The sequence below is a fragment of the Neolamprologus multifasciatus genome, chromosome 10 (assembly GCF_963576455.1).
Source record: "Neolamprologus multifasciatus chromosome 10, fNeoMul1.2, whole genome shotgun sequence".
Lineage (NCBI taxonomy): Eukaryota > Metazoa > Chordata > Actinopteri > Cichliformes > Cichlidae > Neolamprologus > Neolamprologus multifasciatus.
In genome coordinates, this window is record NC_140448.1 from 10,076,053 (window position 1) to 10,093,472 (window position 17,420).

Genomic DNA, 17,420 nt, shown 5'->3' on the forward strand with positions numbered 1-17,420 from the left:
TATCTTATCTCTGGGCTGCTGTGCACTGTCAAAAACAAGACATGATGACATATTGTGTACCACGCATACCATTTCTGCACAGTAAATTGGGGAAACGGCGCTTGTGCACAATATGCTATCTTGTCAGAGGCACTAAATCAAACCTGTCAAACCAGTCTGCTAATCTAAAGAAAAAAATGTCTCCAGTTGTAGCCACGAATAACAGTAGCAGGGGTTACCGAGTGGAAATTTTCTGACATAAACGGCTTGTTCAGGTTGCTTTGGCTAAAAACTGATTTCGTTTGATAAAAAGAACTCATTGAAACGAAAAAAAGAAAGAAAAGAAACAATTTAAAACAAAGCCGTAGTGACATTATTACAAGAGGATGTAATAATTAAATGTTTAGAATTTAATGAACTCATTAATTCATGATAAAAGACTGCATTAATATTCTATCAGATATTAGACACAACCTTCCTGCCATTACCAGAGATCCAGACACCCGGTCTCGTTTTTTAACGTCTAGACTCATTTAGCCCAGTCTCATGTACATCCTACCTCAACAACTGTTCATATTTTCCTAATTTCCTTTCATTCCATAATTCACTAATGTGAATTATTTGTTTTACTGCAGTGGCGAGCCCTTCAGTATCTACTGAAATTTCTCAGCCATTAAACCCAACTTGAAAACATTAGAGACCCATTTAGTTGTGGCAGAGATTTGGTTTTACCTAATTCATTTTAGTTCATTTGGTTCTGCAGTACCCAAGGCAGAAAAAACATGAACACAAATATGCTCGATTTTATTAAGAATTGTTCCCATAATGCACTGTATTCTTTAAACGCAACAAATAAAATGAAACCTTATCTGATTTCCCCAGTAAACCTTCTCAATAGATGGTAAAACAGACATAACCCCAGCTGTGCCCTTTGAAGCTTTCACTTCATGAAATTTCTTCTTTTTTTTTTTTATGGTCTTAGAGAGGTGCAGTCAGGCAGTTTAGGAGGAATTTAATTTACATCTAAGCCCATTAAAAGAGGACATTTATTATCAAACGTCTGCAGCTGGTGATAAATCTGTTGATGATATAGTAAGAAAAAATTCAAATGGAAACTGTTTGTACTTACACATCTAACTCAAAAGTCATTATTAGCATTTATTTGGAGTCATCGCTGTGTTTATCAGATCAAAGTCCAGATTTTCTCGCCGTTTAGCCACATTGTGGACCTTTCACAACATGTGAGAAAAATGTCTGTCTAATCTATCTGTCCATCCCAGCTCGTTGCTATCTTTGGTGAGCAGCGAGGGTACAGAGGCTTCATCAAAGCTCCGTAGCTGAAAATTGCTGCTTCTCGAAACAACTAAGGGCTTGAAAGATAATTTGTGACTTTGTAACTGTGACTGAATCCTTTCATAAAATACACTCACTGGCCACTTTTTTGGGTCCACCTGTCCAACTTCTCTTTAATGCAAATATAATTAGCCATTCACATGGCAGTAAGAGTGCATTTAGGCATGTAAACATGGTCAAGACAACGTTTGGAAGTTCAAACCAAGCATCTGAATGGGGAGGAAACGGTATTTAAGTGACTTTGAATGTGGCATGGTCGTTGGTGCCATGTGGGCTAAACTGAAAATTTCAGAAACTGATGATGTGCTACAATTTTCCCACATATACTGTCTATAGGGTTTACAGAAAATGGTCTGAAAAAGAGAAAATATCCATTGTCAGTTCTCTGTGCAAAAACACCTTGCTGATTTGAGAGGCAAAATTAACTCAAATAACTAGTCTTTACAACCAAGGTATGCAGAAGCTAATATGTTACAGCAGCAGAAGACCACACCAGTTGCCACTTGTGTATACTATCCAATCCAATCCAATTTTATTTATAAAGCACTTTAAAATACCCAGCACAGGAACAAAGTGCTGTACAGAAAATAAGTTAAAACAGCAAAATAAATAAATAAATAAAACACATAAAACATAAAATTAAAACAGCCCTATATTAAAACAAAAACAAGATAAAACAGCATCGAATCACCTAAAAACAACTAAAATAAAAAATAAAAAACCAACATCTCACGTGGTGTCAAAGGCCAGGGTAAAGAGGTGGGTTTTCAAGAGTGACTTAAAAACAGATAAAGAACTGGCCTGTCTAATCTCTAAAGGAAGCTTGTTCCACAGTTTTGGAGCTGCTACAGCAAAAGCACGATCTCCTCTAAGTTTACGCCCAGTCCTGGGTATCTTCAGGAGCAGCTGATCAGCTGACCTGAAGATACTAAGAACAGGAAACTATATTTGGGAGCCTCACCAAAATTGGGCAATAGAAGATTTGAAAAGCATGACGAGTCTTGATTTTTTCTGATGAGTCTGAGTCTTGTGACATTCATATGATACAGTTAGAATTTGGTATAAACAGCAAGAAAGCATGGATCCATCTCGCCTTGTATCAATGATTCAGGCTGTTGGTGATGTAACGTGTGGAACATTTTCCTGCCATCTTTTGGGTGTTTAGTACCAAATCAGCATCATTTAAACACCACAGCCCACCTGAGTATTGGTGTTGTCCGTTCCTTTATGACCACATTGATAAAGGCGCATTATCCTAGCAGGATAACCCACCATATGACAAAGCTCAGATCATCTCAGATTGGTTTCTTCAACGCGATATTAAGTTTATTTTACTTAAATGACCATCAGATTTATATCCAGTAGCACCTGTGGGATTTAGTGGAACAAGAGATTCACATCATGGGTTGCAAACATGCAGCTGGCACATCTGCAGCCAAAATCTCTGAGGAATGTTTCTATCACCTTGTGGATTTATGGCATGAAGAAATGAGGCAATTCTGAAGGAAAAGGGGCATTCAGTGAAGTGGCCAGTGAGCTCATCTTAGTTTACTTTAGTCTTAGTTTAATTGTTATTCTAATATTGATTATAGCAGTCATTTACGGTATTTTGTTGTGAAGTACCTTTCTTTAGTTCTTTTTCACATTAAGTAATGACTATAATAAGTGTAGCCTTAGATAATTACTTTCTATAGTAATTAAACTGTAACTTCACCCCGCTGCTAAATTACAAAAAAACAACAGTCCAAGACTGCACACCCACACAAAGGCTGACTATTCCCTCCACATCATACCTGAACTGAGTTCCTGCTTACAGAAGTGTGTCATCAAGAGAATGTCTCCCATTTTTTCCTGTGTTGCTGCGGTAATTAATCCTACTGAAAATTCATTAACCCAAATTTCAGTCAACTCCAAAAGTAACAGTTTCATGCAAATTGTTTTAGAACTTTTTAATAGATCTGCTCGCACACAGTGGGCTAAAAATTGGTTGTTGCGGAAAACTACATCTCTATCGATTAGAGTTGTTGCTATATCCCCAATAATGTCAAAAATGGGGACATTTTTTATCGTTTAGTCAATGCAAGACCAAGAGAGGAGTAAAATGAGTCAAGGAACCCATCCTGCCAGCTACTACTTTTGCCAGGTCATGTAAAAGTATAGGTTAGGGTTAATGTCTACGGTTAATGTACAGTGATGCTTCTACAGACATCAGAAGTCCAAGTTTAAACTATAGCTCCAAACATCACTCCTGTGAATCGGGAGCCTTGAGGATTAATTGAAAATGAGCGCCGTTTCACAGACCTGCCACTGAAGGGTGGGCAGCTGAAGGAAGTGGACCGCCCACCTCTGATTGGTCTCAAGCTGTTGACTTTATGTCAGCACTAGCTTTACAAGGTGACCCTTCATCTGCTCATTTTCAAAACTGAATATCCAACTAGGATTCCAGGGAAATAGATTCAGTCTCAGCTGATAGTGAACACATTAGAGTACACCCTGTACAGGACAGCAGTCCTTCACAGGTTATATATACATGTCCACAATACATAACATTTAAAGGCACCTTTTTGTTTTAATTTGAGCTTATACATCATGTTGAGGAATCTTCAACCCATAAAATGCAAATCTTTACATTTTTTTTATCAGAGCCCAATCAAATGATTTAATTTACAGCTCAGCATGCTTCACAAATTTTCTTATAGTCTAAATCCAGTTACAACTTTTATGATTTTATTGGTTTTTTAACTGCAGCAATAAACATACATCCTTAGCAAATACGTTTTTACAGTTATTGAATTTGTACTTATTTGTGGGCTGTCTGGGTAAGAAAGACAGAGCATCTGCACATTTCACTTTGAATCCATCCAGGGCACATCAATCACCCCAAATATTCATCTTTCTAATAAAAGCAAGATGCCAGCAATCCTGTAAAAATGGTCTGTGTATTATGTGAAGACAGTCAGCATTAATGAATGCAGTTGCAATACTGGTGTCATGCGTTTAAAGGGGTTCTTTAAATTAGAGTTGTTTGCCATAGTTAATCTATTCATGATTCTGACTGCTGTAAAAAAAGATATTTGACAGCCACTGTTGGGTAGAAGCTCCGCTCTGTCTCCTCTGTCAAGGAGAAATCAATCACTCAGTCCCTGGAGGAACACCAGCTGGCATCTGAATGGTTTGTGCCATTTGGCCTTGTGGAGATTGACTATACTTCTCCTCACTTCTGTCTTTCAGTCTTCAAATTAATTCCCCATGTTTACAGAAGGTTCTGTCCAAAGGAAACAAACAAATGATGGCTTCACCCCAGCTGGGCCAAGCTCACTATTGTCAGTTTACATCACTGCATGTTTTACACTAATTGAGGCCTGTTTTGGCATCTCATAAAGACGTGATTAACATGCATAACAAAAGGATAACCTTGGCGATGGGGATTTAAATGTTTTACTAGGGTTCCTTTTTTTGTATGCCAAGATAGAGCAAACTTTCTTAGACTGTGCAGGAAAGTTTTTGTTAAAGATGCACAGGACAGAACAATAAATCAGTGTCATGGTTGCCCTACTGTCCACATGTGTTTGGTCATTAGTCTTTTTTGTGACCTGGAGAGTCCTTTGATGACAGCACTGAGAACTTAATGCATGAAGGAATCAGTCTGACATAATTAATGGGAAAAAACAGTACACAAATTACTTTTTGAACTCTTTAGTAGGTGATTGGGGCGATCGTGGCTCAAGAGTTGGGCGTTCGTCTTGTAATCGGAAGGTTGCCGGTTCGAGCCCCGGCTCCGACACTCTCGGTCGTTGTGTCCTTGGGCAAGACACTTCACCCGTTGCCTACTGGTGGTGGTCAGAGGGCCCGGTGGCGTCAGCGTCCGGCAGCCTCGCCTCTGTCAGTGCGCCCCAGGGCGGCTGTGGCTACACTGTAGGTTGCTATCACCAGTGTGTGAATGTGTGTGTGTGTGTGTGTGTGTGAGTGGGTGGATGATTGTGTATAGTGTAAAGCGCTTTAGGGTCCTTAGGACCAAGTAAAGCACTATACAAATACAGACCATTTACCATTAAAAAAAAAAAAAAAAGAACCAGAGACTGAAATTAATTAATTAATGGGGCAAAGATGAAATAAAGTGATTGAGGGTTGCGCACGTTAGTCACATTCTGGCTTTTATCAGTCTGTGAAGCTCTCTGTGGGCTTTATTTGGAGCACTGCTGTGAGGACAGATGCGATGTAATTATTGTATAGCATTGCAAGTTTGCAGGCCTTCAGGAGGTCAATCGCATCAATTAACAGACGTCCATCCTGTGCTGTTTAGAGGAGACCTGTTGCTGTGTTGAATGGAAGCTGCACACCCTCTCCCACTGAGCATGAAGGGATCCTGTTGATAAAACCAATGGGAAATGACTTAATCAAGGTGTCACTCGGGGGGGCAGCCAGTTACAGTTCACGGTACCTGAGCTTTTTCAGCGAACAAGCAAAAAGCTCTAAAATGGCTAGCAACACGTGGACCGTGCCTTTGTCGCGCACTGTTGTGGCATAGCTTCCCCACATCTCACTCTGCTGAAGCTTCAGCTCTCTGTCTGCAAAGCCGCTGTACACAGCTGGCGAGGAAAAGTAGTTGCTAGGACACCAAGACCCATTGAATGAATAATGTGAAATAAATTCATTTTGAACAGCTACTTCCCGCATTTGTTTTAGTTTGTTTGGTCTTTCGTGTGTTGGTGACGATGCAGAAATACTGTGTCGCACATTAATAAAACATGAAACAGATGTTCTACAAGCTTTTTCGCTGAGGCTCCAACACCTTAAGTGTGAGAGAAACACAACATTGTTAAGGGAGCGGTAATCGTGTCACACAAAAAAGGAAACGCACTTTGACTCATTAAAGCAGGAAAAGCAAAAGTGGAAATAAAAGAACAAAAAAAGTGGCTCAACTTAACATCATGTAGCCTTTTGTATGCTTTCACAAATAAGAGCATCGTAAGGCTTGAATGAGAGCCATGTTCCCAGTTTTGTGAATTGTTACCTTGCTAACTATTTCTTCAAACTCTCTTCCCATCAGGAGTACACCATCGATGTCTTCTTTCGCCAGAGTTGGAGGGATGAGCGGCTGAAGTTCGACGGGCCCATGCAGGTTTTACCCCTCAACAACCTCCTGGCCAGTAAGATCTGGACTCCTGATACTTTTTTCCACAACGGAAAGAAATCTGTAGCCCACAACATGACAACTCCTAACAAACTGCTACGACTAGTCGACAACGGCACGCTTCTATACACAATGAGGTGAGCCTTTTTTGTGGTGATTCGGATGTCAACACCATCACTTGAAAGAAAAAATCTGCAGGTGCTGTTTAGTAGATATATTAACCGTCTTAATTTGGCATGAGAGCATCCTTATTTTGACTTTCCTAAAAGAAAAAAGAAAGCATAATAAAAGATTTCACCCACTGGCACTCAGCACTTTTTACAGCCAGAAGTTCTCCATATGTATGAAAGGGTGACTCGCTTCCTTATAAGCTTATGCTAGGAAGCTTGGGATACAGTTGACTGTGACAGCATTCCTCTCCTATCATTAAGCCTCAAATACACTATCATTATTATTAGTAGTAGTAGTAGTATTATACACTACCAGTAAAAACTTTTAGAACACCTCAATTTTTCAAATTTTTGACTCATCAAAGTAGCCACCTTTGACAGATATAACAGCTGAACACACCCGTGGCATTCTTTCTACAATAGACATCAAATGTTTTTCAGAAAGTTCTTCCCATATCTGTTGCAGAAGTTCCCATAAATGTGTGGCACTTAAAGGTTGCTCTGCTCTCACTCTTCTGTCCAGTTTATCCCAAATGATCTCACTGAGGTTTAAGTCTGGAGACTGTGCTGGCCACTCCATGTTTTCAAGCTTACCATCTTGTTCTTTTTTCCTGAGGTAGTTCTGCCTTATCTTGGACTTGTGTTTTGGATCACTATCTGGCTGTAGGATGAACCCCTGACCAACTAGGTGCAACCAGTGGGTATTGCATGTACTGCAGAATTCTGTGGTAGCTGTTTTAGTTTAGGGTGCCTCTCACTCTGTACAAGTCACCGACCCTGGATCCAGCAAAACAGCCCCAGACCATCACACCTCCTCCATGTCTGACAGTTGATGCCACACACTGTGGAACCGTCCTTTCGTCTGCTTGATGGCATACTGAGATACTGCGTGAAGAAGTGAAGATTTCAAATTTTGAGTCATCAGTCCATAGTACCTTCTTCTAGTCTTCAGTAGTCCAGTGGTGGTGTTTCATGCCCCAGGCAAGCCTCTTTGTCTTATTCTGATGTCTTAGCAATGACTTTCTTTCTGCAACTCGTCCTGTCAAACCTGCAGCTTGAAGTCTTCTCTTCACAGTTAAAACTGAGAGTTGTTACCACAATTAAGCTGTTGAACCTTATTTTTTAAATCTGAGCACTTACTTTTGTACCATTTCAAGCTACGCATTGGACTTAAACAACTTGAATCACAATAAATAACTTAAAAAAAATGGGGTGTTCTAAAACCTTTGACCAGTAGTTTATGTAGATGGGTTAGTTCAAACAAAATTGACCCACCATATGAAACGGAAAACTATCCATAAAGATCAAAGCCATTTTCTGTATCAGTCTGTAAAAATGCTTCTTAATGTTGTTTTGTTGGACTAACAAAACTCCAGCCTGTGGGCAGTTTTTGCCAGGCCTGTAATGGTTTTTCAAATTCATCATCCTGTATTTAGTCAAGTCAAGCAAAATTCTGTCGCCAATATTAACAGATTTTTAAAAACTTAGTTTTGATTTATAATAAATGGGTTTTTTTAAAGATCATATAGAAGTTATTGGAAGTTACTGTATGCGTCACCATGTCCATGCAAAGTTTCATTCAGATTGGCCCAATGTTAAGGGTACATAGAGGCATATTTACATACATATGCTCTAATCATTATATACAGATATTTGAACATGGCAGTCTATTGACTCACTTTCCCAGCTTGCCTCAACTGACGCTTCCAGGTTTGCTTAATTTCCAAGCCTAGGAGGTTGCTGTTGAGTTGTACAGAGAAATGTAACTACTGGAAACCCTGAAAAAGACTTAAAATGAGTAGTTAATTAATCAAGTATTAAATGTATCAACAGCTGCAGCAATAATAGTCAATATTGAATCATTGAAAACATTTTTTAAGCTCAGAATTTACAAAATTTTCATCCTTCATCAAATGAAATCTGAATGTTTGTCATATTTTTTTCAGTTAGAACATGAACATTTGATAGAAAGAAAATTGGAAACTATAGTCCCAGGTTCCAAAGAAAAGTTAGAATATTATGAGAGAACCTAGTTTAGCTTTTACAAGATGATGTGTGTATATCAGCAAATTCAATAGCTAAAGAGACATTTTATTTAAAAGCATGAATGCAAACACAGTGGTGGCACTAGGGTGAAAATCAACATCTTAGGAATAAAATTGTGCTTTTTACCTGTCTGTGAGTCAGATAGCTGACTTGCAGCCAGCCTGGCCCATATATGTATCACACGCAGACAGCCGAGTGAATAATACTCACTTGATCAAAGGAGTGCCATTGTGTGTATGTCATGCATAAAGTACACTGTAAATAGCATCAGCAAGACAGTCATAGTTAGTGAATACCATTATGTACTGAATAACAGCAAAAATAATTCTGTGATTGCTTCGGCTGGAAACACTGAACCTGTCGATCAGCATTCACCAGCTCTGCACTAGGCCGTAAAAAGGCTGCAGAAATGTTTTTATGATGCTCGTGCACAAGGTCAGTATAGATTTTTAGGGGTGAAAATGAAATGGTGAAAAAATCATTTTGTGCTTCCACATGAGTAGATCTGATGCTGTGGCAGTTCTGCCAAGGCCAACAAAGATCCCTGAGCTCTGATGTAGTATTACAAGGACTAACATGTTTAAATAAGCAGGGAAATGTATTGTAAGATGATGAAAAAGTTGCATGATTAAGTATGATAATCCTTGGCATCCTTGATAATCCTTAGAGGCCCAAAAGCATTTTTGGAACCAGCTTAGCTGTATTATGGAGCTAAAATAAACACCAGCAAATAAAACTCATTCTGTGGAATTCTGTATTTCCCATTGCAATGCTTTGGGGGGGTATGGCATACTTGTAAAGCACTTTGTGATTTTTATCTGTGAAATGTGCTATATAAATAAATTTTACTTACTTACTTACTTACTTTAATATTATTAACACTATTATACATTAGAGACCTTAACATTATTACGTTATATAATATTAGCATTAAAACCATAGTTCCGCAGTGTGCTTTTTGTCCTCCCATCATCCCCAAATGATTGCAGCAGATGGCTACCCCTCCTTCCTGTTAAAAGGGAGTTTTTCCTTCCCACTGTCGCCAACTGCATGTTCAGATGTGGTCATTTGATTGTTGGGGTTTTCTCTATATTATTAGAATAGAATAGAATAGAATTCAACTTTATTGTCATTGCACATGCACAGGTACAGGGCAACGAAATGCAATTTGCATCCATCCAGAAGTGCTTTAGCCATGATATAAATATATTACAATATATATTAGCAATAATATAGATATGTAAGTATATTACAGAAATGGGTCTATTATGGTATGTTATAATGTACACGGTATGAAGTATGTTATGAATATTCTATAACTATAAGTATGTATAGGCTGTAGTGAGTACAAGCTATGTACAGGCTATGAACAGGATATAAATATGAAATATGAAATAAAAAAAACTATACAGAATATTAAACCCCACTATATTAAAGGATCTTTTTGTGATTTGGTGCTATATAAATAAAATGGAAATGAACTGAATAGTTCAAGTAAATATAGTGTTATTACATAAATCCAAATGTCGTGAACCATGTTTACTGCCTGGATAAAGACAATAAACACTTAGTTCATGTAAATTTACAACTGCATCCCCCTCTATCATTGCAGAGTTGAGCTAAAAAAGTAAAAACGCTAAGATCTGGAATTCTAATGTGTGAGCAGTCGGCGAGAGAGATTAGCTGTTTTGCACCGCTAAAATGCATGTAGGTGAAAATCTGCGCGCTCAATGTACAGCATCTATAATGTCATTTCTTATATAAAATTCTGTCAAATATATTGATATCTTGTCAAGCCCTTATGAAAAACTGCAAAGTATTCTTTAGACCATCCCTACTTTTACTGACTCGATCATAAAACTCATATCATAAACTTAATATGGAATGTATTTTTGAAAGCACTGGCAAAGAACTTTCTCAATTTTAGGGCTACCTTTCATCTATCTTAAGCTTTGGGTGATTAGTTGAAGGGGATCTGCATGAAAATATTGCTGTGTTATTAGAGGTACTGGAAAACACTCCCAAGGAGAGACTGATACCTTAAATTTCCACATACTGCACAGGTATTAGGCTTTAGAATATAAATCTGTCTCACGGGAAGTTTAGTGCACAGTGCGTCATCATAGCGCCCCGCTTTGATTGACATTCCTCACTAAACAACTGCTTAAATCCATTTAATCAGCACGTCTACAGGATCTGAACTGACAAATGCTATGAAGGCCTCGGCTCTGCAGGATTGCGTCATTATTTCTGAATTTAGGGAGCTGGTATTGTCTGCCAGCGCTGCTGCGGTTATTTTTTGTGAAAGCATTTGTCACTCATTTACAGTTCACCTCATTTTAACTCAACCTCCTTGCTTCTTCTTCGGCATTTCTCTGTCCCTCACTAATATTAATTTGTGAGAAGACTCAGGTGTACTTTTTGAGAGAGAGGTTTATATTTGTCTTTAAAAGCTTATTGTATGCGAATGTATCATTTACTAAGTGGACTTAACAGCTTAGAGACCACCAAAAACAAATACAACTGTACAGCCGTACTTGGGGATTTACAATGCCAGAAAGCCCTTTCAACATGGCCAAAGCTGAGAAGTAATGCTTCACTTAACACGCTGCTATGTGACTATAAAAGCAACACAATACAAAAGCAATGCTGCTAAGACACAAGTTTTTGTCTTGTCTTTAAACATTTGGTATATTTAGTATATAAAAAAACTAAATAAATAGATTGTTTTATATGATCTATAACTTGCTAGTAGCATGACTCCTGTGACTCCCCCCTTTTCCAGAGTGAAATACATTTTTACTTAAATGAAAGAATTGTATGTAACTAAAGAAAGCCGTCAGTGATGGCAGTGGGTGTGATCCACATGAACAAATAAAGACAGACATCAAACAAATAGAAAAACTGGTATCTGTGAAGGCAAGTGTTGTATTATTGTACACAGTGAATACACTGCAAAGCAGCTAAGCAGTATGAGGATTAAAAGTCTGAAGACATGGTTCTCTGCTGGAAGAGGGTGGACTGATCACTCTACCTTGAAGCAGCAGGTTGATCAGTGGATCAGTGCAGCTATACAGGTCTGTTGTGGTGAAAACAGCCACAAGGCATAGCTGTTGATTTTCTGGGCAGCAACTGTTCAGACCCTCCCTTATGGCCACAACCAGTCAGTAGCGAGCAAAACAAAAGGACCGACACAATGAGCTTTTCCTGAAGGATGAAGGTTCACTCTAAGAAGGGAGTTCAGGAGGGAGAAGATACCGATGGGTTCTGGGAAACACTTGGGAAATTTTTACTCCCTGGTGGTTTGGAAGCTTTCTGATATCCGAAACACACAAATGCACACATACACAAGAAGTGGAGGAGGTGGTGGGGTTCTGCTGAGACTGCTGCCCCCACAGTCCTGGATTAGAAAATAGTTGGGTGGTACCCATCATGTCTCACATTGTTCAAAAGAGCACAGTGGTAGCAGTCGCCTCATTAATTCTTTGCTTTGTCTTCCTTTATTATTGTTCTAGTCTGGCTGTTCTTGCATATGCCTGCAAATGTTTCAAGCCCTTCAAGAAATTAAGAATTTCTGTGTGGGCAGATCAAAACGAGGCTTTCCAAATGAAGCTTTCTACTCGAATTATACTAATATTTTAGCAACATGTTTTAACAGCTATTCAGTCGATCGTCATTCACTTTGCACATCAATATTTACTTCGTAATAACGATCACTTAACTTGCACCAGTCATCAGATCCAATTTCAAATTGCCCAGTGCTTTGGTTTATGAACACTGCTGCCATTCCTGTCACCCGTCATCAGCAGTACTTGAAATAAACTAATACTACTGGATGAGTAATACTGTTAAATTAAATTTGAGTAATCAGTCACTGTCAATCAGTTAAGTGTTTTTGTCTGATTTGATAAGTCTCGGGTTATGAAACAGAGCATAAGTGATGGGTGAAATAATACTTTTTTATAATATATATACATTTTATTTTTTATAAGTGTGGCCAATTCTTTCTGTATATATTTAATTATCATATGATTTTAAATATATACATATATTTTAATATATATATGCTAAAACTAAAATTAGGCATGCCAGGTTTAATAAGGGTTTGAAAGTATAATAAGCTAAGTCTATTTAAATACATTAAAGTGGAATATATTATTTTAGAGAAAATGCCAGAACAAATTGAGGCAAGAGGTTAAGAGGAGAAAGGCAGAAATGTCGGTTCAGACAAGAATTCCATTCAATGGCTTGAAGGCAGCAAAGAAACATTAAGCAAAATACATTTAACTTAATTTTTAGATGCAGTCGCACTGTAATGATAGACAACCATACCAAAAAACTACTAGTACTAATTTTATTTTTGCAATTTTATTATTTTCGTTAATTTTTTTTCTCTCTATCATATATTGGAACATGTGGTCCAATTCACCTGATTACAATCCTGAGTCTGAAATGTAAACACCTCTAGAATATAAAAAATACAATTTACTAGGTTACTAAGGGTGGCTAAGGAGAAGTGGCTGACAGAAAAATGAACCTTTTTTTAGAGGTTTCAGTGTGTGTTCATTGGTGTTTTATGGTTCTGTAAACGTTGCCAAAGTTTATCAGACTTCACCTCCCCAAAAACACCAGCATGTCTGCATTGTCATTGTGAATACCATAAAGCTGACACATGCTGTGTAAGGTACCTCTATGCCCAAGCGCTTCTTCGCAAGGCTGATCATATAGTTGTAAGCTCTGTATGAAGACAGCTTGCCTTTTTGTCTTTAATCAAAACCATTCTGTCTTCTTGTAGCCTTTGTTTCTGTCAGAGTATAAGTACAGCGCATGAATGTTGGTTTTAAGTGCTGTGTGATGCAAAGGATTCTCACATTTATGTTGTAAAGCATTAGCTTGTGTAGATAGTGAGCCACTTATCAGTAATGAGGCAGCAACAGAGAGCGCAGAAGCGAGTTAGAGGCAAAAAACAGGCATGGCATTGTTGTAAATACAACACAATGAGCTAATTGGAAACAGAAAGTTTGTCTGTGGAGACAGCCCACGATGTTACAAATTTTAAGGCTGTGGCTACAAATAAACTTGTGGGATTTTCTGCAACATTAAACAGTGAGACCAAAAGAATCTACCCAGTAAAAACCCAGTTTTCAATGGATGTACAGGGTAAATATGGTATAATTGAGTTTAAATAACCCAGTTTGGGGGGTTTATTTGTGAGTTAGTGCACCAAAGGAGGGCATTTAATGAGTTGCTGTGTTGTTTGAACTCGGCAAATGTAGCCCCGATGTTGATTAAACATGTATGAGTGAGATAACGTGCACAATTTCTCTGTTTACTTGCAGAGTGCCTTTTGTGGCCTGGCCATTTGACCAACTGAAACAAATTTGGGTGCTCTCTGGAGAGTTAGTCCATGTCTGCCTTCTAATTACCACCGACAGGGTGGTGATGCAAAGGAGAGAGAGAGAGGATATAATCTGTTCTCCTTCAGTTTTTATTCACACGTACACAAATCCCTGGTTTTGAAATAAACTCAGAGATTAAAGCATTATTTGGTCTACATTTGGATTTGTGGGAAAGCCAATTTTGATGCACGATAAAGCAATTTGCATAAGACCTTCCCAGCATGTCTCACATATCTCTATGAAAATGCTCCAAATTATGTTTCTGCAGAAATATTTGACATCATTATGCATCATCATTTGTTTATAATGACCTGTTCAACCATCCTGCAGACTGAACAGTGATGCATTTTCTTTCCCTCCGCCCCCACAGGTTGACCATTCATGCTGAGTGCCCCATGCACCTGGAGGATTTCCCAATGGATGCACATGCCTGTCCTCTGAAGTTTGGAAGTTGTAAGTCAGTCCAGATGGTCAAAACAAAAGTGTTTTATATAAGATCAGACATCTGAAACAGTGGGGATGGTTCTCTGCAGGTGTTAGAACCCTTCCTGAACTATAAAAAAAGAAGAAAAACAAAACAAAGGCTAAAACTACACTGCAGTATGATGTTTGGTAATATAACAAAAGCAGTTAAGAGAAAATTTTATTAATAAAGATCTTCTCCCTCTTTGGGCTGCACCCTTTAGGCATCGCCACAGCGACAGTTACTGAAAGTAATTTAAGCACATTATGCTCATAGTGCAGGGCATGTAACCATCCATACACAAGCATAGGCTATTTACTGTTTCAGACACAGCATTAGATATAGTTTGATGTGTTAGCAGCAATGCTTATATGACAACATAAAATGATGCTGATAGGTAGAGCATTCATTTTGGATACATTTAGTTAAAAAAAAAAGTGGCACTGGAGGAAAAGTCAGTGATCCCCTGATGCGTGAGGATTAAATCTCAGGGTGGTGAACGCAGTAAAAGGAATTTTTTTGTGAAACCTGATATCGTTATCGGCCGCAGGTCTATCAGCCCGATCAATACTGGATGGACGCTGCGTATTATCATGAAGGACTTACTGGAATTTAGGAAAAATATCTTTTAGATCCTGAAGTCAGCAGTTAACTTTTTGCCAAAGCAAATGCTGATAATCCTACAATGTGCAGAGGTAGGAGAAAAATAGAAAATATTGCACCCATATTTTGAGCTCTCACCTATGCTGTCTGTTTTTTGGGGGCTGTCTTCTGTTTGCTCAGATGCTTACACAAATAATGAGGTGATCTACCTGTGGACCCAGGGTGACGAGAGGTCTGTCGCTGTGGCAGAGGACGGCTCCAGGCTGAACCAATATGACTTACTGGGACATGTTATTGGCAAAGAAACCATCAGTTCCAGCACAGGTATGCCATTCTGGGTAAAGACAGCAGCATACAATACACTATAAGGTAAATCAGAGTTTGTCTGGAACAGGCAAAAAGTTGATTTTGAGTACTAAAAGTGATTGAATTCTCACTTTTGAAAGATAAACTGCATATAATCTATTCCACTGACATATAGTGGCTCTTGTGTAATTTGTCTTCCAAAATAATAAACAGTCTGCAGTTTCTCAACAGTTTCTGTCATTTTAAATTCATCTTGCATTGTTTGGCTCCATCGAGAAAATGATGACTGAAACTATTCAGCATATTTACCAAGATAATATGAAGACGTTTGCCAGAGGTGAAAGTTTTTTTTTTGTTTTTTTTACTTTGCTTTGGGGTACAGCCAAGAGTCAACTATAATAACCGTCGTCTAGCCCTTTCTTTTGATTGCATATTCATTTGATCTTAAAATCTTATCTTCAAAACTGTTGCAGAATCCTTTTTATCTGTCACACAAAAATCAATTTTTCTGTTATTTTCCCATTGGAGGGCTTAAAGCTTATGTTAGCAATTTAATATAAAGGCGTGAAATAGCACGGTGAGGGCAGGGTACTCGCATATGCTGAAAATATTTACAGCAGCAGCATCTCACTGATAATAGATCATTTGAGTTCAAACACCTTCAAGAATCTGCTGCATTTTTATTATATTTATCAGTCACTATCATGTACCGCTAACATCAATCAGCAGCTTTAGTTAATGGTGTAATAGGACTAGATAAAGTACCAAAGAGTTTGTAATGCAAAGCTAAAAATAAAAAGTTGCTTTAGTGGGGCATTTGGAAATCATAAGAGTAAAACAGCTTACCAGCGAGCCACGCTGCTCTCAGTTTTGAGAGATTTAACCTTTGTATTCAAGCTGTTTGCTTGTGAAACTTTCAAGAGGTGAGCCACAGAGTCGCTGATATCTGTCAGACTTCAGTTGTCTTTGGAGACTAAAGCACCAAGAATCCACTTTGTTAGATGGCACTCCTGTTTTCCAAGAAATAAAAGTGTGTGTGTGTATTTGTGTGTCTCCTTTAAATAACTGCACCTGTTTAACTCTACAGAGGATGCGTTCCTTGAGAGTATCTTTATTGTTTGCGCTGTTTGGTGGGTTGAATGTAAGTCAGGAGAATTGCAGCGATGGAAGAAGACCAACAGAAGTCTGACAAGTACCAAAGATTCATGATAGAGTCAGTGCGATTTCTTTCATAAACCGCTTCAGCTTATGGCTGTTGGAAAAGCTCATTTCCTTAGACTTTAAACCTAATGGACTATAGTGATCAGTGTTGGGGAGTAACGGAATACATGTACCGCCGTTACGTATTTAAGATACAAAATATGAGTAACTGTATTCCGTTACAGTTACCGTTTAAAAAGGTGGTGTTTAGAATACAGTTACTTTGTTGAAATAAATGGATTACACGGCGGTACTTCCCTGTTTCATATTGTCGCAGGTCAGGCCTGTTTGGGTTTTGTTTGACAGCTATGTTCTGTTGTTCCAGGTGGCAGCGTTACAGTTGCCATGGTTACAGGGTGACGCTCTCTCTCTGCGTGTTTCCTGGGTGAGAGAGGCCTTTTTGTTGTTGTTGTGCTAAGCTAATAGGCAGAATGCTACCGGTATAGCTCTAAAGAATGTAGCATCATAGGCAGTGTAGTCCGTGCTGCAGGGAGAATGGACTGCCATACACGTTATGTGTCTGTGAGCGCGAGGAGGGAGAAAAAGGAAAAGTACGAGCTGTCATCGAGCAAAAACGGGAGCTGGAAGCATGTAAATATAATAATAACCACTGCAGCCAAGAAGAGTGCCTGACGAGCCCAGTTGTAAGTAAGCTATTAAGACTCGACTGTACACCGTGTTCGTGTTTTCCTCCAAAAACAATAAGTTCCATTGGAGCAGCCTTTCAACGCCTCTCTCTGTCTCTCGCTAGCAAAGTTGACCCAGAC

At 38.6% G+C, this 17,420-nt stretch overlaps 1 protein-coding gene across 2 annotated transcripts in view; it reads left to right on the plus strand.

Annotated features, from left to right (window-relative positions):
• gabra3 (gamma-aminobutyric acid type A receptor subunit alpha3) overlaps nt 1-17,420 on the plus strand; it is a 109,061-nt gene that overhangs the window by 73,400 nt on the left and 18,241 nt on the right. For both annotated transcript variants that reach the window (XM_085175351.1, XM_085175352.1), the window contains exons 5-7: nt 6,383-6,603; nt 14,452-14,534; nt 15,328-15,471. In XM_085175351.1, coding sequence (XP_085031477.1) covers nt 6,383-6,603; nt 14,452-14,534; nt 15,328-15,471 — 448 coding nt within the window. The remainder of the gene's footprint in view (nt 1-6,382; nt 6,604-14,451; nt 14,535-15,327; nt 15,472-17,420) is intronic.